Source organism: Anomalospiza imberbis, chromosome Z (genome assembly GCF_031753505.1).
Source record: "Anomalospiza imberbis isolate Cuckoo-Finch-1a 21T00152 chromosome Z, ASM3175350v1, whole genome shotgun sequence".
Taxonomy (NCBI): domain Eukaryota; kingdom Metazoa; phylum Chordata; class Aves; order Passeriformes; family Viduidae; genus Anomalospiza; species Anomalospiza imberbis.
In genome coordinates, this window is record NC_089721.1 from 21,750,190 (window position 1) to 21,770,656 (window position 20,467).

A 20,467-nucleotide genomic window follows, 5' to 3' on the forward strand; every position below is an offset into this window, starting at 1 on the left:
CACTGATACTAGCAATATTTCTCTTCAGCCTTATTTTGGCAGTAGAAACAAATGATTCTGTCTTTACAGTCAAGCCTATATTCTCATCTCAGTGCACAGGCATTTACAAGCCTAATCTAAAATCTGCTGAAGTGAGAGGAAATTGTTCCTTTTAATGAAATGTGTTTCAGGTCAGTCCAATTATTTATTAACAATGCTTATATTGTTAGGCATCAGCTTTTGTACTTCAGAATTAAAATAAACCCCAAATTACTGGTGAACTCTTTTAAGGATGTTTGTGTAACTCTTAAAGCATTGTTCTAAGCATGGAATGATGACTAGACTGTGTACAGACAAGACACAACCCTGTCAATATTTTCATGAAGTCTTAGTGATTATCAGCGAAGCAAAGTGACATTATTTGCTGGGTTTGAGGTATTTCTAAATGCTAAAATCATCAAGCACAACAAAAATATAATGACTGGGAGTTTTCTGCCTTTTTCTTCTGGTATACAAGTTACAATGGTCAGGAAAAAGAGAGCAACAAACGTCAAAGTCTCACTGCACTGTACATTGAAGTGTTTAAGGACACTCACCTTCTGCAAAGTAAGCTTCTGAACTTAATGTCCATAATGCAAGTAAAATACCACAGCATATGTGCCTCTAAGCTTTCCAAGGGCAGCAGAGTTTGTACCCTATACTGTAAGTCCTAGCAGTGTAGCTGTGTCTTTCAGGTTCTGCTTTCTTTAGTAATATGAGTGTTTTCTTTATACTAAATCTTAACTTGTATATAGTTTCCTGTTTAGTGCTCTCTTTGTTCCATTTTTCTGAACAGGACTTCTTCATCTGGCATAGCTTAAAACAGACCAGATTTAGACATTCAAATGAGTACTGTTGAAGCTCTTTGAGTGACACTTTCTTTTTAAAATAACTTACCCAGCTTCCACATAAACAGTAAATACATTTTTTGGACACTGTTCAATATAAAAGGTGGGCCTTATATAAAATTCATCAAGAACACAGGCTGTTTTTTGAAATTAACCAAATATTTCTAAGAAAGAGGTGCCTCCAATAAAAACATTTTGTGAAGCTCAGTTACTACCACTCAGGTGGTAGTACCAGAGTGATAATGTCTGGCAATAGACAAAGCTTTCATTTTTCATTTTAAAATCACAAATTACTACTAATACATAGTTGCCTTTGACAAAGCAATTGCTTCTTGTCTTCATTGAAAAAAAATCCAGATAATTTCCTGTCATTTTGTTCTCCTTTTATCACTGTCTCTCCCCTTGTCAACATATCATATTGGTGTCCATGAAACAATCCCACTTTTGGAATGGCAGTGATCAGGGAGAGGAGGGCATAGGTAAGATCAGCCCAGTAGTGGGACATTTCAGACTTATTTCTAAGAACCACATTAAGATCTGGAGGTAGTCAAACCTTTGGTGAGCTCACTGGCTGCAGGAGCCTGAAGAACACACCCTGCTGACACTACTGACCTGTGTCTTAGTTTATCACCATCTGCTTTGTGTGAGTTTCCAGCCTACTTTCTGTCACCTCCTCCACTTCAGCCTTCAGAGTAATGCTACCCCCAATAGCCTCTCTGTCTTTCTTTCCCAGTTAATCCTGGACCTTTTCTCACCATCCTCCACACCTCTACAAAACGCTCACTTGAGCCAACACGGCACAATCCTACTATTTTATTCCTCTCCCTGACAGGGACTCAGAAATGGCACCATTTTATTGAAATGCTAGAAAGAGTTCCAGCTTAAAATGAGTGGTCACAGGATCCTCTTTGTGTTGCCTTAACCAAGCTCAGGCTTGCCTGAGCTTGCTATGACAGTCTGGATTGTGGCTCTCCTGGGACGATAAACATATAGCAGGCTGGAGCAGAAAACACATGCCTTGGTGGTGTTAAATCATAAATAAACCAACAGCAGGCACCTTCTCTGAGCATAAAAAACAGAAGCTTCATGGTAATTCATTTAACTCCTTTTTTCAGCTACAAACTCTATTACACTCCTGAAACCTGTCTTAATTCAGAGAGTATTGCTCTTCAGCTGAGCTCAAAAATGAGTCTGGCAACAGAGTGCCCTGAGGTAGATGTCTCCAGAGCATGCACAGGGTGAAAACATTGCCTGCCTGCTTTAAGATTAATTTCCCCCAGCACTCACTGGAGTTCAGCACCACTGGCATTTGTGCCTTCAGCCCAAGACAGGCAGGAAGACAGCCATAACACCAATGTGTGAAGTGCTTGGAAAATGGTTTGAAAAAGCCAAGGAGAAAAATCAACATCCTACTCCTGTGGTGACATAAACCAGTTTTAGCCTGCCTGTTTTGGTGGCCCTGAAACACTACACCTCACTGTCATGTTGCTGGTCCTAGTGTGGACAACAGTAAAGAGCAGGGCAGATGCAGGAAAATGTACAAAAACCTGAAATTAGGGGCATCAAATTTCTAAGAGCACAGGTAAAAAGCAGTGACAGAAAAGTGGTGATCCACAAGGTCCTGCATAGCAATCTTCCTTTCACTATCAAAACCACTGACCTGACACACTGAGGATGAAAAACACAAGGGAAGAATTTTACCACTACTATTAAGTTTCCTTACACCTGTGTTTCGTGAGTAGCTACTCACAAGCACAGTATTTACTGACACAGTCAGGTAGCTGTTAGTCTCCTGTGGGCAGGGTAGGTAGGTGTAGCATATTCAGACTCTACATAGCTGATACAAAGATCTAGCTTGGGACTCCCTCATTTTGCAAACATGAGGATCTCTACATGATCAGCTTTGCTTGATTTGTGCATTAAAGATCTGGCAAACAATGGCACAGGATATATCAATCTGCAGCATGTTTCAGTTGTTAAAATTTTTATACATTTTCCAAGCACATCATCTTGGAGTCAGGCTCTGGTGGTCCTGGCAAATGATGAAATAATGACTTCCATGTATTGCAGTGAGAAATGCATTTATTTCATACACAGGTTCATAATTCACTTTAAAAAGACAGCTAGCCCTATCATATCTAACAAAACTTCTTTATCCCCTTAGAAGTACTGCTCTGTGTATTACTAGGTGCATTCTCCATCTGAAGGAGTTGATTTTCTTCCAGGCTCAGAGTGATTATCTATCTGAGCAGTAACTACAATTGCTGATGATATGAAGGAGAGCTGTGCACGTAGCATTCATCAGTGAAGACTACCTATCCCTTCCTGGCATATCTCTTCCTCTCTCTATCCCCTGATGCTGTATTTGCCAGTTTTCTGGAAACTGTGAAGCAGGAGATTAGCTCTGCTTCACAAACTCCGGCAGCTCCATTCCTGTGCACAGGGTAAGCATTCCTGCCTTCTCCAGGGCAAAGGCTGGGTGAGCAGCATCAGTGAATTTGTGCCTGATGGCAAACAGCACCAGTCCTCTCTCTGCATTGAAGAACAATAGCCTTCCACTACTATAATCCAACAGGATGCCAATCCTGGCCAGGTGCTCCGTCACATGGACATCACTCATCACACCAGTGTGAAGAAATCTGTAAAGAAAGCTGCGGGGAAATGGAAACAAGAATACAATGAGCCTCCCCATAGCAATTTACCAGAAATAACCTGCAGCTCAATTCCAATCTATTAACAGGTGGCTGCATACAGCAGCCTATCACATGGCTGCAGCATTTTGCTTGGTACGTGGGCAAAGCAAATGTGGCTTCACTTCAAGCCCTGCCTGGCATCCTGACAAGCCTTTTCACTTGGCATCTTTGGACTCGTAGAAAAAAAAGCCTCCTGGATGTTTCATTTAGCTAGTAATGTTCATACATCTGTATGATTTCACACTGGAAAAAGCACACTTGTTTAGTTCAAGAGCACCTTTAGAAAGTAGCAGGTTGGTGCCTTACAAACCTCCAAGCAGCCTGGCACTGGCTTGCTACCACAGACTACCCCAGCACCATGCAGTCCTGCCACAGTGTCAGGTGAGTGTCTAGCACTATGAAGGACAAGGCAGGAGAAAACATTCCCTATCAAATCTTGACATCTCCTACAAATGGAAGGAGGTTCTAAAAAGGCTGCATTTATGGAAATAAATACCCTTGCTGGGGTTTAGTGAAGCAAATCAGAATATGAGAAGCAACAAACTAGTTCTGTAAGTTTTCTTCACTGTCTGGATGAAGGGTGCTAAAATAATCTATTTTAATTTTTTTAAAGGTGCTTTATACTTTTAGACTAAGAGGAGGTCTAAAAATCTTATGGAGATGGCCTTTTCTTATTCAAATGTACATAAAGGAAGCAGAAGAATCCTTTACGCTTTCATAATTCTTGTGGCTGGCCAGCTTTATTTTCATGAAGGAGAAGTAACTTCCCAAGCTGCCAGACTGAATCCTCTTTACCTGGTTTGTGTAGGACAGCACCTCATGCACCAGGAGGTATCACTCAACCCCAGGACACTGCTCTGTGTTATTGCCTCATAGCAAATCCCAATCCTGTAGCTTCTGCAGGCAGAGACAACAATTTCCCAGTAATGACATCCTTGAGCAGGCAGCAGTTCACCCAGGACTGAAGGAAACCTGTTTGTGGAAGAGGCAATAGAATAAAGACAGTGTGGTGGCAGACAAACCATATTGTGATATTTCTTTCAGTCAAATCATGAAGCATCACGTAAAATTACTAATGAATTGCACTCCGTTGTTCTAACTGCAGGATTTTATGAAAGATTTAACTGAGAGACTTTTCATCTTTGCACTGAGATGGACTTATCTAAAAGACCTCAAATTTAGAAGGTTTGTTCAAACTAGAAAGTCTGGCGGTTTTATACAGACATAGTCACAAACATCTTGTGTACATTCAGTGGTAACAGCAACAAAAAGTGCTTAAACCAGTAAATCCTCATCAGCTTTTAAGAAGCCATATCAGTATGGCACAAGTTATACAACTGGACCTGCGCTTGTCCTAGGACTGATATAACTATATCCATCCCCCTGCAATGTTGTCAATGGATAGAGCTAGCCAGGTACAATCATATTAACATATCCCAGGAGCACTTCCTAGTTCTCCAAAGCCACAAATACTTTGGAAAACACTACCAATAATGCCCTCAGGAGTGAAGCAAACTATGGAAGATGGATTACTTCCATCCACAATGTATTAAAAACCAAGCCCACAAAGCTGACCTTCTCAGGGCTGCAAAAATTTCTTTGAGACTCTGATGGATTAAGCAGTGACTAGGGGCTGAAACAAATCGAGCAGTCCAAGTAGGTACCACTACCTTTGACTTCCTGGCCATTCCTTAGTGTGACACCAAACTCTTCCTAGTACATCAATCCCACCACTGATTTTACTGAGATTTTACATGTTTGAAAGGGGGGTTCAATTGCATGAAGTCTAGAGGCTGCATGACCAAAATGATTCAGTTCTTCTACAAAACTAGTGTCATATGAAAGATGCCTATTGGCAAAAAAATTAAAGTGAGAGATCCATCCTGAACCCCACAGGATGGTTTTGCTCATCATACTGCTACTCACCCAGTGAGTTTGGCTTTTTCAGGAAGGTGGATCACTGTTGCATTAGAAGAGATTTGCAGTGCAGGATGCGCTGTGTCACTCAGCAGGCGAAATCGAGTTCCTGGTACAATTCATGACAAAGTAACACCAGATCTGAGAGGCTGGCTACATTAACATGAGATGAATCATAAAATGTTAAGCAACAATTATGGCCATCTTAGCTGGACATGGTTGTGTCTGATGGCATGTAGGAGTGACAGAAAATTGGATGCAAATGCAACGAGTCTTCCAAATTGAGACAGCAGTCTAATATTCAGAAATGCAGATAGGTGATAAAGAGGTCTTTTAAAGTATGTGAGAAGTTTGAATAATTTTCAATCAATTGCTTTTTTCAAAATAGCGATTTTGAATTTTCAGGCTGATTTGGAAGAACCATACATAACACTATCTATCTGGAAATCTTAGAGTTTCAAAACTGCTTTGCATGCTTCCTCATCACTCAAATTCCATTAGGTTTTAATTGTGAGAGGTTTTCTTTAGGGTCACAACAACTTTTATCTGATTTTGCTCTGTCAGATTCAAGCAAACTAAGATCCCTGAAGAATACTTAATCAATTAATTGCTCTGACAGAATTCAACATTTTTGCTTCTGAAGTCACACTAGTTTTATACAAGACATAAATATACAAACTTCAAGTGAAGTAGTCCTGATTATGCTAATTTCAAGCAGAAGAAAAGGGATACAAATTTGAGTTAACAAGATAAAAACTTCCATAACTTGGCCACAACCATAATATAATTCAGGTATAATTTCTAAAGAAAAATGTTTGGCTACTTTTCTCTTCCACCCCATTGTTTGACATCAGGAAATTATGATCTACCTTTAGTTGAGATGAGAGCTGCTTCACTTTGTTCACTTGTCCCAAATGGGTTGACAGCCCTCAGGTAGAAGAAATAGTTCACATTGGGCTCCAGGGATACTTTCAATTCAGGTTTCTTTATACCAGCAAAAGATCTGAAAATGTTGAAGATATATTAAAACATATGCAGGTATCCAAACTAGGGAAGACTGTTTTATGCCAACAGTTAAGTTCCCTAACCATATTGTTTACTAGTGAAATAACGAACACCATACAGAAACTCCAAATGAGAAAGGCAACACTGTTTTCACAAACAACTGGGTTATGTAGGAGCTTCAGCATGTCACTTGAGGGATTGTTCTCACTTTATCTTACTTATCACCCAGTGCAGTCATTTGGTGTAATGATCACTTTATGTTGGTTTTGTGACATAATTAATCACATAAAATTTAAGCAGCACGGAGTCAAATCCTCATCTGCCTCCTGTGAAAAGTCTGCTTTTTCTTTACAAAATGAGCAAGTTTCTGAAAGAAAAACCCGCCTTTTAATTAATTAATTACATGAAACTGAATACACTAGTGCTTTACTATCTGGGCACATGCTACGAGTCCAAAAGAATTGATACTGTTATCTGAGGTAGCACAGAAATCATGCTCTTCATCACAAAATCTTCATAGAATGGTGATTAGCTTCTTATTAGAAACTCTTCACTCACAAATCCTTCAACATCTAAGCCTGGGCTCTGTCTTTGTTGTGGTACCATGCTCTCATAGGGCAGTTTTGCAGGAGGCAGAGCAGAGGAGCTGCCTTCACACAGTTCCCTGCTTTGACTATGGTCCCCAGTGCACTGCCTCAAAAACTCCAGCCCTGACATCCTCTACCCCTGGTATCTTCACACACTGCTAGAAAGCAGGAGTCAGCACCCACTCAATCTACTTCACAGGTGCTTTCAAGTACCAGTGAAAGCATTTTGGATGACTAGAAAGATGCCATTTTATTTTCAACATTGACAGCAGTATGAAAGATTAGCTTAACAAATTCTCTTGCACTGGATCTTGATTTTCCTCATTTTTTGCCTCTTATGATAACAGCAAAGCCAGACAATATGCCTGCATTGTATGCCTGCAGGTAAAGATTGTTTACCTGCATAAAGTAGGTAATTTCCTCCTAGAAATGCTTTTAGGAATCTACAAGGTAAGTATTTAAATTCCAGAATGGGAGACCTGCCTTTGGAGAGTGAGCAAGACACCTTCTCTTCCACCTCAGGTTTGAGAGTGGAGCCCAGGATGGTCTCTCTCCACAATGGCAAGCAATGCCCCTGTGAGAAGCTAGACTAAATAAATTACTTTTTCCAGCACAAATTGCTCTGACCCCAGAGGAGGTAAGGCAAGTGAGTCAGCAGTCAGATCAGATCGCTGCTATTCATTAGGGGTGACTGTTTTTACGCACATATCCCACCAGAGAGCAGTACAAACTGACGAATAATCAGTGCTCATCCATCGGGATATTTCAAATGCCTGCTTCAGCTGAAATTATCACATCAAGGTAAAATCTCACAGCTCTTAATACACCAGATTCATGCTTACACCACACAGATCTCTTTCTAGGAGGATGGCATCTTCAGAAAAGACTGGTGTGTCATCCTTATTAGTCTGTGACAGGTATTTTGCACTGACAGTTGTCATTAAGGACGATTGAGAGCATCAAGAAAATGCACTGGGTGCTTCTGAGATCTGTTCCTTCAATTTAAAAGAATTTCAGAGAGTCTGGGGCTCTGTTGTGATCAGCACAAGACCATGCTACTTTCAGGGAATGTGTTACATTAATGCTAGAACCAATGTAGTAAAGATAAATGGCAGAAATGGCATGGTTTGCTTCACCCTCTTGACCACAAGACCACTTCAGCAAGGCACTGACAGTACAGCAGGCTGAAAGGTTTAGGGAAGAGGTGTAACCTGATGAACTGACTGATGAGAACACAAGATCTTTAGACCTGAGTACAGGGGACAAGAGAAAGAAAATGATGAACTGAAGAAAACTACAAGATGGGAACTGAGAAAGGAGGCAAATATGAAGGGAGAGAAAGAAAAAACAGGGTAGAAGCAGAGGCAAGGGAAAAGAAGTAGGCAGTTAAGCTTTGAAGAAATTTGCCCATGCTTCCTAGGCAAGACTTACGCAATCTGTTCCTTAAAAGCAGCACACTGACATCTTTGATGTGAATCCGAAGCACAGACCACCAGAGAGGAGTTTTGAGCAAAGAGTTACATGTGACATGAAAAGCGGATATGCTAAGCTATTCCTTGAAAGCTGTGGCACTATGTAGATCAGCATGCCTTAAGCACAGTGATGCCCTGTACACGGCTCCTTCTTCTGTGTTCTGGAAAATGTCATGTAAGTCAGTACCTTCCAAAGAAATTAGGAGATCTTCTTTTTCACTATGTACTATTTATCAAATAATTAAATAATCAAACAAAATCACTTCTAAATTCAATTAGATAGTTACATTGTGGTGTAATGAGTAGACATGGGGTATGCATAATCTGGAGTGTAGATCCCAGAGATGTCTCATAGGCATGCAGAAAACATGTTGGGTCCAGTCATTTGCGGAATAGGGTCAGCGATTGAAGTTCAGACTTCAGTCTCTTACAAATATGAAATTCTCCAAAACAGAATTTGGATGCATGTTTAAATCAGAGGGCAATAGCATGCTGCTTTTCAGTCATAACAGTAAGACAGAAAAATCTTGACTTCAAGCAGATCTGGGCTGTAAACCAGTGATCAGATTTTTGAAAGCATTATCTGCTTGGTAATCTATTACAGCCAGCTTTAAGCTGCCTCAGAATAAGAGCCCATCAATTTTAGCGATGATTAGGGCTTAAAAACAGTCCTGATGCTGCCAAGTAATGAAACAGAATATGCTGACAAGATGGAATTTAATTTGCTACATTCTGAACCAGATCCAAGAGCAAAAGAAGCTGCATGCAAAGAAGAAATAGGTCTTGCTATCTGTTGCCTCTCCTGTCTAAAGGGTAGAGTGAAGGGGGAGAGTGAATACTGAGGGCTCCCCAGCAATCACAGTAGTTTATCATGCCTTAGACTGACTCCACAAAAGCAAGGATGAGGAGAAGGTATGTTTAGTTCTTAGCTTACAGCATACAGGTTATGTGTAGGAGAAGGCGAGGGAAAATGCATCCTGACTGTGTTGGTGGAAGGCTGTTTCATTTCTGATTTCTTGTAACAAGCATTGCAGATGGATCTTCCTCAAGCTCACCTTAAGTAGAGCACTGTAATTTTGAAAGAAAAAGAAATCCACCTACAACATTTCTAATGCCAGATAATTTCTCCTTTATATACAGCTGCCCACTTTAGAGATGATTTGAGATGTAATAATGTTGTTATCAAAGTGTGAGGCATCCTGGTCTTTAGATTAAATGTTATCTTACTTGCAGTGACCTCTCAATTTCTTGGTATTATTAATACAAAAATTAGCGCATAGAAAGTCAAGAAGCATTCAAAGTTAAATATTTTAAGTATCTCCTCTCAATCCCTCTCATTGTAAGATGAATCTGTAAGACTGAAAATCCACTCTTCAAATATCAGGTACGTGCTATTCAAAGCAGAACAAAAAGGATTTGCATGTTCCTTCAATTTTAACTTGCCAAGGAATATTATAGTAGCAGTTTTATGCTAAATCTATGATTTCTCTGGTTTTAGGGAAATCTGATGCTGTGTTTTCATGCTCATTTCTTTCATCAGCATCCTCATTTATTTAAAGGAAACAACATCTAGGGGATATTTTTTAATGTCGGCTGAACCCAGCAAACGATATGCCTTGCAGTGATTCACAACACCCTCTGTGCTATAATTGTCATTTCCACCCCCAAGATCCCACTGAAACAGTACCTCCAGAACCGTGCTGCTCTCACTGATATGGAGTTAGGGTGAAAGTATGCAAGCTTCTCAAGATACATGTGGAAGCATACAGAAAGGGTGCACCATGAGTGGAAAAAAGCTCATGAAGCTAAAAATAAAGAGCAAATAGCTCTGAGTTTGCTCCCAGCTGTGCCACATGCCTCCTCTCCCTCTCCTCTCCCTCTCCCTCTCCTCTCCTCCCCTCCCCTCTCCCTCTTCTCTCTCTCTCCTCTCCCTCTCCCAGGCTGTTTTGGGATTAGGTCACCAAAACACCCCCTTCTTGCTGTTAGCTGCAATTGGCACAGTTTCCAACACCCTGTTTCCCAGCTACCGCAGCTACCATGTGGGCAATGAAAGAGGAGGGAGATTTGCTCCTTTTGTTCCAGCATTAGACTTGCTTCATAAGGAAACCGAAAATTTCATTCCCTATAAGTGTCGGTCTTGCACTGTCAGAGAGGATGACATTCAGTAACTTCCACTTTCACAAGCTCACCACATACTGCATTTATTTCTGCCTCCCGAGTCTTATGGATTTCTCATGATGTGACACAGGCTTTCCATCTGAACAGCCTACATACCTAATCCCTGGACTACATTTCTCACAGCTTTCCATCTTCCACCCACAACTCCATTGACTTCTCAACACAAAGAGGCTGAACAGTGAGAAAATAGCAGAGCTCTTGAAACTGAAAGAAACATTTCAAAGTGTCACTCATAAAGATTCTGGAAAAAGATTCAACCTGGGAAAGAGCTTTAAAACCACTGCAGCAGGCCAGGGACTCATTTTTGCTGAAGATTTAAAGTGATTTTATATGAAATTATGTCCCTCAGGTGGCAAGCTGGTAAGAAGAGAGAAAGGAGAAGGAAAAATGTAGATTTGGGTGGCCTTTTTTTGGTTGGTTGGTTGGTTTTTTGTATGTTTTGGTTGGTTGGGTGTTGGATAATACCTTTTTCTTGACTTAGAGATGGAGCAACTGAGAGGCATTTAAAAAGCTTTTATTCCATTTTCAGTCTCATGAGAAGGGCGAGACAATACAGATGTTATAATTCACACCATCACAATCAGAAGCCAACTATTTTCTCATTGCAATACTCTATAAGCATTTATTGGCCTATCAGCTTTGTGCCACACCATGCTGTAGATGCCTTAAAGCAAATCATCTAAAACTACCCATTGTGGGTCCCACTGCAATGCATCTTTCATAGTTCTACTTCTTCAAAGTATCTAGTCTTATTTGCAAGGCCATCTTTTGAAACTTTTGCCTAGGTTCATTTCTCTCTCAACAATATCTGTCCTATTCCATGGCATTTCTAAGTCAGCATTTCTTTTTTCAAAGTTTGCATACGGATGCATACTGTGTGAGCCTTCTACAAATCTATTTCCAACAACTGGGGTTTTGTGTTTTTTGTTTGGTTTTGTTTTTTGACAGTTTTTGAAAGGAAACTTTAGTGAGGTTTCATTTCCAGATATGCTTCATATTCTCTCCCTGGGCAGGTGGGATTGCTTAGAGGATGTTCTTGGGAGTTATTCAAAAGCATCCTGGGCAACTGGCTCTACGGGGCCCTGCTTGATCAGGGGTGTTACTCTAGGTGATCTCCTAAGGTCCCTTTCAGCCTCAACCACACTGTGATTCTGTGGCATGCTGAAGTTTACATGCCACTGACTTAGACCACATGTCTCTAGCTGTTCAATGAGGGCCTTTCTCCCTCTTTGCTCCCTTGGCAGTGTCCTTTACCTTGGGTGAGCTTCCAGAATGACATCTGTGAAAGCAGCCTTATGGGGATGGGACCATGCTGCCTTCTCCTGAACTTTTCTTGAATGTTCTTCCCTGACCTCTACTTTCACACTGTGCCTGCATCAGCAATTGAATGAACCTTCTAGAGTTGCTGAAAAATGTGTTTGAACTCCCAGCCAGGGACTGGGAAATTGCTTAGCTTCAGGGCTGCTGCAAGCACAAAAGGCATAGGCTGTCTATGAGAGGGCTCCACATTTGGCTGATCCCCAAGATGCATGTTGCTCAGGAAACGTGAAAGGATAAACTCCAAGCTTTCAAGGAAAATAAAACAAACAGAAGAATCTACAAGATTTGAGACCAAAATTCTGGGTGTGCACAGAGTCAGAGTTTTGTTCTACCTTATAAAGGTACCTGTCTTCTAGTCAAGTTGATGGACTTCTATTCAAGTTGATTTCTAATTCTGAATTCCACCTTTGGGGGCCTTGGATACAAGTGATACAGGCAGTTCTCCATCTACCAGTAGGCTTTTTTCCCCCTCAACTTTATCTAAAATCATAAAAAGAGATCTCTATAAAAATTTTCTCCATCACTATAACAACTTGTGAAACTACATAAGATTCCCAGGTTATTCTCAGGGGGTTGATTTAGATTAAAAAAAGAGGGAAATTGTTTTCAGGGAAAGTAAGTGGTAAAACATTGTCTTTGACACACAAAAAGATGTCAAAGCCCAGAGAATTCTTTTAAAGAGAATTTTAAGCTATAGCAATTCTGAGAAAATTAATTATTTTGCCCTATGGAAAGTTTTCACACTTGCCACAGTTAAAGGCCAGCCCCTGCTGACAGAGAGCCCAAGAAGTCAAATGTGACTCAGTATAATTATAAACGCGTTAGATTTTACACAAGGTCACTTGAGAAAGCAAAGGGGTCTGTTCTGGAAGCTTTTTTGCCACATTTATCACCACAAGCAAACACTTGGTGTTACCAACACCTTGCTCATGGATTACAGAAATCAGCACAGTTTCTGGTTTAGTTTTGAGAAAATAAGTCAATTTCAGATAACAGCACAGAAACTTGAGGGCAAAAGACCAGCATATGTTTCATCAGCAACTCCATTATCTTTGACCAACAGCAACTTTGGCAGGCTGACAGGGACCTGACCGCCTCATGAAATAGGTACGAAACACAGCAAGCCCCTCTGAGAAGCAGAACTCGGTGAGACCTCTCCTTGATTGCAGTAATGCAGCACACTGGTACTGCATGATAAAGTCTCCCACCCACACAGAAAATTTTAATTTCAGTTTTCAGCCTACTTTTGTAAGGAGCAAGGCATTCATAATTTCACAGTTGTACTTCTACAAAGCTAAGAACACTTCAGTCCACTTAACAAATTTTGACTGCAGGTCATGAAGCCCTTCTCTCCTCTTCAAGGAGCTCTTCCCTCTATACCCCATCTTCATGAAGTCCACATGAACTAGCCCATAGGTGAAGACCCTCATCAGGCTTCTCAGGAAGTGAAAAAGACTGTTTTTATAAGGCAAACAAAGACCCCCAAGCCCTAAGGACATGTAAGCCACGAGGTAACTCCCTGCCTACAGCTGAGGGGTTGGAACTAGATGATCTTTAAGGTCTCTTCCAACCAAGGCTATTCTAAGATTCTATGATTCTGCAACAATTTTCTCTGTGTTTCAGCACAGAGCACAGTTACCTGGCTCAGGGGTGCCAACATCTCTCCTTGTCATCTCCTTTATGCAGCACAGGCTTAGCATAGGGGAAACCAGAGAGGGTCTGGCATAAACAGCCACTACCCTGAATTTAAAAGCTACTCTTGAAGCCCTGTGGCATGTCTGCACAGCCAGGCAGCACCGAGCTCAGCTGTGCATTGAGAGGCCTCTGCACGCATGTCCAGACAGCACAGATGGGTCACCAACGTTACTGAGATACCCATATCACCCCTGCTATGCCCAGAGATGACTTCTGTCTTGTTCTCCACAAAGTGAAGAGCAAACTGGGCCATGCTCCTCCATCATTCGTCTTCCCGAGGAGCTGTCCTGCTCTGTCTCGCCCCGGGGCTACGGCAGCTGCGGGGCCGCGATTACTTCCCCGCCCAGCACAGCCCCGAAACTTCTGGTTGATTGCAGACAGCACAACATCTCCACGGTTTTGGCCCCAAATGAAAGGGACTGTCCGGTTAAGCAGAATAAAAAGGAAGAATTTTTATGTCTCAGCTTAATCTCGCAGATTAGTGCCTGCCCCTTAAATTCCTCAGCACACAGGAACAGATTTCCTTGCGTGGCTGCAGGCAGAATAATCTCTTGCGTAACGAGCCGCGGTCTGCAGGACGGTCATTAGCGGCTGCCTAATCTGACCAAGGGGTTTTCGTGGGCGCGGCACTGACCTGAGACCTTCTCCTTCCGGCGAGTGCTGCCGGCAGTACTCCACGATGAAGGAATCGGCGGACACGGATGCGGCGCGCCAGCGGACAGTGGCTGTGTCCCAACACACGGTGCAGTCCTCGGCTTTGATGGTGGGCACAGCGGGTGCTGGGGACACAAGGACACGTTAGCTGTACTGCGAGGAGGATGCCAGAGGGGCATCTTTGGAGGGGAAGGAACAGTCACGGCCGTGAAAACCCACGCGGTAGATTTTTGCCCATCTAGCAGTGATCTTTTGCTTGTGTGTATTTGAATGGCCGAGGAAAACAAACATTGCAGGGAAAACAATAAAAACCTGCTGGGAAAGTAATTTGTCACATTTTGTGAATTTGTCACATCCTTAGAATGGTACATTTTTATGCCTTTCCTGAAGCAATGTTTCCTCGTTTCTGCCAGTCTGCAAGGAGCAGAGCACCGAAGCAGTACTGCCTACAGCTCTCTTCATCACCTCAATCCTGTCCTCAGCAGTCCCTGCATGAACTGCATCACGAACAAATGTGCTGCTGCAAAAATGACAGGGAGATACTGACTTTCTGTTTAATTATGTCCTCGTTATTTTTGCAATGCTAAAATTCGGTCCTGTAATTTCTCCTTTTTAGAGATTCTGTTTAAGAGCTACAGGCCCAACTGCAATACAGAAAACGAAATATAAAATAATGCACTAGCTGCAAGTAATCAAAAGCTATTGTGTGAAACTGCACATTCAACACTGTAGGCTGAAAATGGCTCAGTTGTATTCTCTTGTTTTTTCCCATTCTGGGAAATAGCAACAGAAAACACCTTACAACCTGTTGTGAAACTCACATAAGCAGTCCTAATGCAAATTCTAAAAGAAAGGGTACTAATTTAAAAAAAAAAGTAATAAAAATTAATTTTTCTTTCAGGGTTCCAAACAGGAAGCCTAACACAAAAGTAGGGATTATATGATTTTATGACAAGATAATATAATAGAACTATAGTGAACATTCCTGCATTCTCTTTTTTAAGAAAAATTATTTGTTTTTACTAGAAAAGGAAAGAAAATCACCCACAAATATTTAGCGGTTTCCTGATTTAGTGAAAATCAGGTGGTTAGCAGTTTAGGTTAAGATTTACTTTATGTTTTACTACAGGAAGAGCTAATGTATGTATTTAGCAGAGCAATGCATTTGTGGGATAGACCATTGTCTGGTAGCTTCCTTAGCAATAGTTCCTTAATTCTCTTCTGGTAAATTTGATTATTGTCTGTTTCTAAATGCATCCTTACTAAATAATGAAAAATTAATAGCTGAATCACCTAATACCTGCATTCAGCAGCTTACACACTTACTTACATGTATGTATGTGTAAACAGTATGTCATAAGACATTAAGCTTTTTTTACTGTAATTTGAAAATATCTGTCTAAAGAGTAGCTGAAGTGAGCATACTAGAAAATACTGTTAGTGTGCTTCTGAGATTTTTTAACAAATTAACTGCAGCTAGAATACATAATCTAATTTTATTGTAATATTCTGGAACTCGTGTGAGTGATTGTGTAAGAGGCAAAGAGCCAACTGTGAAAATTACACAGGTTTGAGCAGCAGCAGAAGGTGTGTCCACTTGTGTGTCTTTAGGACTGCAAGGAGAGATCACCAGGAGATGAGTTGTGCAGGGGGATAAAGGAATACTTCTTGCCTTGAGCATCATCCCCTCACAGAAAATACTGTTTGGAGACAGAATGTTCCTCAGCGGAGAGAAGGACAAGCTGTGAGTCTGGGAGGTGAAGGAGCAAGAGTCAGGGGCTTCTGGGGGGATGTACAGCAGGGTCTACCTGCATTCCCCACAACTCTCCACGCTACACTGACACCTCCACGGGTGCAGTGCCAACAGAGAAATTTTGTGAGCATTCCCAACAACTGGAAGAGTCTCAGCTTTGTTCAGCTATTAAGGTGTATATTCCTATAACTGCATATACTAGCAATATTTTTCTTGTATGTGTGAACTTCTAATCTGAAGATTAATCTCCCACTGAAAAACTGGCTTCCATTATTGGTGCTCATCTTTCTGCCTTCAGTGTTGAAAAGATGCAGCAATTTTTCATCAGCCAGTCCTCAGCAGTGTACCCAAAAGTCTATCTGGGGCTCATGCACTCCAGAGGGACCTCAAATGAGCTTTGAGGGAAGGTGTTTAATAAGCCCACATTTTGCCCAGTTTATTTGTTTTCTTAAAGAAAAAGGCTGAAGAAAGCCATTAAAGACTCATATAAATTAACTTTTCTTAGAAGGATTCAATTTTTAGGAAAAAAGAATGGTGAGCCTGACACCAAAAGACAATGAGATTTCTTAAAAATAATGGTTTCAGAAAGGTGAAAATTATGATTTATTAGCTTTTAAAATTATGATTTATTAGCTAACAATAACTCATAATTATTTGTGCATTTGGCAGAAAGTCTGCCCTGTGTTCACAGTTTTATTGCTGAGTTGCATTCCCCTCTGAGTTCTCTGGAAAATAACATTTGTTAAAATATAAATCAGAAATTAAGTATCGGGGAGACTTATCAACAGATGTGAAGTCTAGTATATTAAGCAAAATGCTTAAAGCTGTGGCTGCTGCCAAGTAATTTTGACAAGAAACTCAGTGTGGAAGAGAATTTTTTGCTATGAATTTTTAGATATCCTTGCCTGTATTTGTGACTTCAGGAGTGGAATAATTGTTTTTTTTTTTCCTGCAGCACTGAAAAAATTGTCTGACAAGAGGTCCTCAAACACAGGAGAAGGATGCTTCTCCTTGCTTGTAATTCAAGAAGCAATAGTTTTGTCAATACAAATTATTAAAGAAATTAATGCTCAAAAAAAGTAATCAGTCAAATGAAGCTCATGAGCAATACTCATCTAGTTACTCATCTCAATTTCTACTATTTATACAACAGCAGAGCCTCTCAGGCACACCTGAGATTTGTGTCCCAATGAGCAAGACACAGCATGTAATCTCAGTAAAGCAGTCCTTCCCTTCAAAAATTAATATCTTAAATCAATGCAACATAGATGTATTCAAGTGAATGGGAGAGAGGCAAAACATGCAGCCAGTCTCCTCCTCTGTGGGCAGGAGAGGGAGCAGCAGCAGCAGGGAGCAGCCAGGTGGCTTTCCCAGACCTTCCATGAAGCAGTGCAACACACTCAGAAGAAAAATACGTTATCTGCTACCCTGATGCTGCAGCCGTGTGGCCCAACTCTGGAAACATCTTCAAATTTGAATGCCTTCAAATCTGAATGCCTTCGAGTTTCCTCTCAGGAGCAATCATGCTGCTATCTCTTAGCGAACAGGGGAATGACCATGAACTGCCTGCTATCTGCCAGATGGGCTGAATGAAACAGTTTCTTCTGTGTCAGTAACACTGTGGATTAAATTAGTCTAAGGACCTCAAACTTGTAATAATCAAATCACAAAAAAAGTACATACCTGTTTTAAAAATTGTTTTTTCACTGGGTAAACTGCATCCTGTGCCATTCACAGCCATGACCCACACACTGTAGCAGCGATCTGGCTCCAGGTCCTCCAGAATGCAGTGGCTCTCTTTCACTGTCACTCTGTACTCTTCCACTAAGGCTAGGAGAACACACACATGCACAGGACCTCACACTGGTTGCACTGGTAGGGCTTACAACTAAGCCTCTCAAATAACACTTTAAAAACAGTCAATTGAAAAAGATCCAGATGTTATTACTATCTAAGATCTCCATATTTCACTCTGACAGAAAGCTTTTGACATGCCCTTGAGTTGAGAGTACACAAATGCCATTCATGGCAAGTGGACATTTTTGCCCTCAGTCCTACTGGACTGCAAGTTTGGGACATGCAGCCAGCAGTTGCCAGCCCTGGTGTTACCAGTTACCAATTCTATAGCAACAGTTCTTCATAATGAACTATATATCACTTAGGTATAGATTACCTATTACAAAAAGTCCTTAACATCCTTTAGCCTGTACATGTATGCATACATGGATTTGTGCAGAGCCTGGTCTGCTTTGAGCTTTTTAACAAATGAGCATTTCAATCCTCTTTATTAAATTTCAATTTTTAATGTTTGAAATATTTTGAAAAAATCTTTGTCTACATTTGGAAATACCTCCTAATGCTCAATGAGAACATATTTCTGAAGCACATGCAGAATCCTAAAAACATAATGAAACTTCTCCCCTTGGGAGCTCTGTCTGCAGTCCTCATGAGTAACAATGGGGCAGCATGGACACATTCTTTCTGATGGTCAGGCCTGGTCATGAAAAGGCACTTCAACAGTTGAAAACATCTGCCCTTGACTTTACAGAGCATGATATTATCTTCCATTTGTGGGGACAAAGCAGAGGAGAAGAAACAGCATCTTCCTCACAACCTCCCACACCACTGCCTATCTTTAGTTCTATACATGATGTCTTCACAGCCATTCTTCTTCCCATGTCCTGGGAACTCCCCTGCAGCTCATCCTCCCATCTGCTTACCCCAGACCAGGGCAGAAAGGGCAAGATCTTACGCACCCCCTGCATCTTTGCTGGCTTGCAGCTCCTCCGTACAGTAGACCTGGAAGCAGTCAATGGTATCCCCATCATTCACAGCCCAGTAGACAGCAATGGAGGAGCTGGTGGCTGAGTTTGGTTCCTGAGGTATGACAGTCGGTGTCTGTGGGACTGAGAGGAGAGTCTCCCATTGTTATACATGCTTCTGTGTTTTCAGCCAAATTACCTACAAATTCATGAGTCAACCCAATTGCTTATTTTCACTCAGGTTGCATATTTCCAGAGAGCAAGTACAGCAGGAAATACAGGATACTGGTGCAGTCTTAGAGCAACAGATTCTCATAAACTCGGAACAGAAAAAAGTATCTGCTCAGCATTGGAAGCCTCCCATTTCCCTCACAAGTCTGGACAAAATAAGATGCAGTCCTAGTACTGGGACCACCCAAACCCAGCACAAAGCATTTGCCTATACCTTCCTCCTGAGAGATATGTGTGCACTGATCCTGGAAACGTGGGCAACGGAAAGGACCTGCCATACCAGGAGGGGATTCATGCAGTGTGTCAGTGCTGCTGACAGCAGCAGGGTTGCGCTTCAGGCAGAGAAGGCTCTAACTGCACCGGGGAGCAGGAGGCTACCTGCACTCTCGGGTCCACCCCTGCTCTAGGTGGACTCCTACTGCATAGGCACAGCTTGGCGCTCCTTCCTACCATGGTCATTTCCCCACAGACCCAGGGGACTGAGAATTCTTGGTTTGCAGGTGAACCTGAACTCTGCCAAAGCACCTGAACTCCATGGGGCTACCAGGATCATTCCTCACAAGTGCTTCAAAGATTTCCAAGGCTCCCCAGCTTTTACACAAACTTATGTCTCCTGATTGACACAGATCCAGCCCCAGATGAGATATTGTTTGCCTCTGTGATTATGTCATAGAAGAGAGGGAGGGCAAAGAAAGAAGCAAAAAGCCCCAAAAGATTATAATTGTTAAAATGATTGCAGGGAACGAAAATACATGGTTCTATTTCTTCACCCAGTAAATTTCCATATTTCATGAATTCTCTTAGAATCTCAGCAGAAAGTTTTAGCTTTCTTTTCAGTTATCTCCACAGTAATGATGATAATCCCCTGTGGCATGAACAAGGCAAATGCAGATGCTGGCTGTTTCCTTATGATTTATACAGAGAGCTACCAGTACAGTAGCATTACATCTGCTTCCCGTTGAAAAAAAAAATTATCCTTCTTATTGCTAAAAACAATCCTCATTTTGTCTTTTGACTGCATGTAGAGTTGGCAATTAAGAAATTTATCATCTTTAGGAAAATACTTCCTTTCAGTGGACATGGTGGGGAAACCATTTTTTTTTCCCCATGAAGTTGCCTAGAAACCACTATTTTTGATCACAGAAACCCCACAGTTGCAAGATCTATTATTATGCCAAATCTGAACAGAAGATAGTTTACTGAATGAAACTTCTGAATAAAAAATCATAGATCGAAATTCAGTGCAGCAATATTGAGAAACATTTGATTTCTAATTTCCTTTTGCATAATATGAAACAGTTTGAAAGGAAGCAATTTCAAAACAATAAGCTGAA

General features: G+C 41.3%; 1 protein-coding gene across 1 annotated transcript in view; it reads right to left on the minus strand.

Moving 5' to 3' along the window:
• Positions 1 to 2,930: 2,930 nt before the first annotated feature.
• Positions 2,931 to 20,467, minus strand: part of CMYA5 (cardiomyopathy associated 5) — a 45,698-nt gene continuing 28,161 nt past the window's right edge. The window contains exons 7-13 of the mRNA XM_068176348.1: positions 18,897 to 19,046; positions 17,824 to 17,970; positions 14,368 to 14,512; positions 6,346 to 6,479; positions 5,486 to 5,585; positions 4,355 to 4,531; positions 2,931 to 3,517 (exon numbers count right to left, since the gene is read on the minus strand). Of these exons, the coding sequence (XP_068032449.1) occupies positions 3,265 to 3,517; positions 4,355 to 4,531; positions 5,486 to 5,585; positions 6,346 to 6,479; positions 14,368 to 14,512; positions 17,824 to 17,970; positions 18,897 to 19,046 (1,106 nt within the window). The 3' untranslated portion in view covers positions 2,931 to 3,264. The remainder of the gene's footprint in view (positions 3,518 to 4,354; positions 4,532 to 5,485; positions 5,586 to 6,345; positions 6,480 to 14,367; positions 14,513 to 17,823; positions 17,971 to 18,896; positions 19,047 to 20,467) is intronic.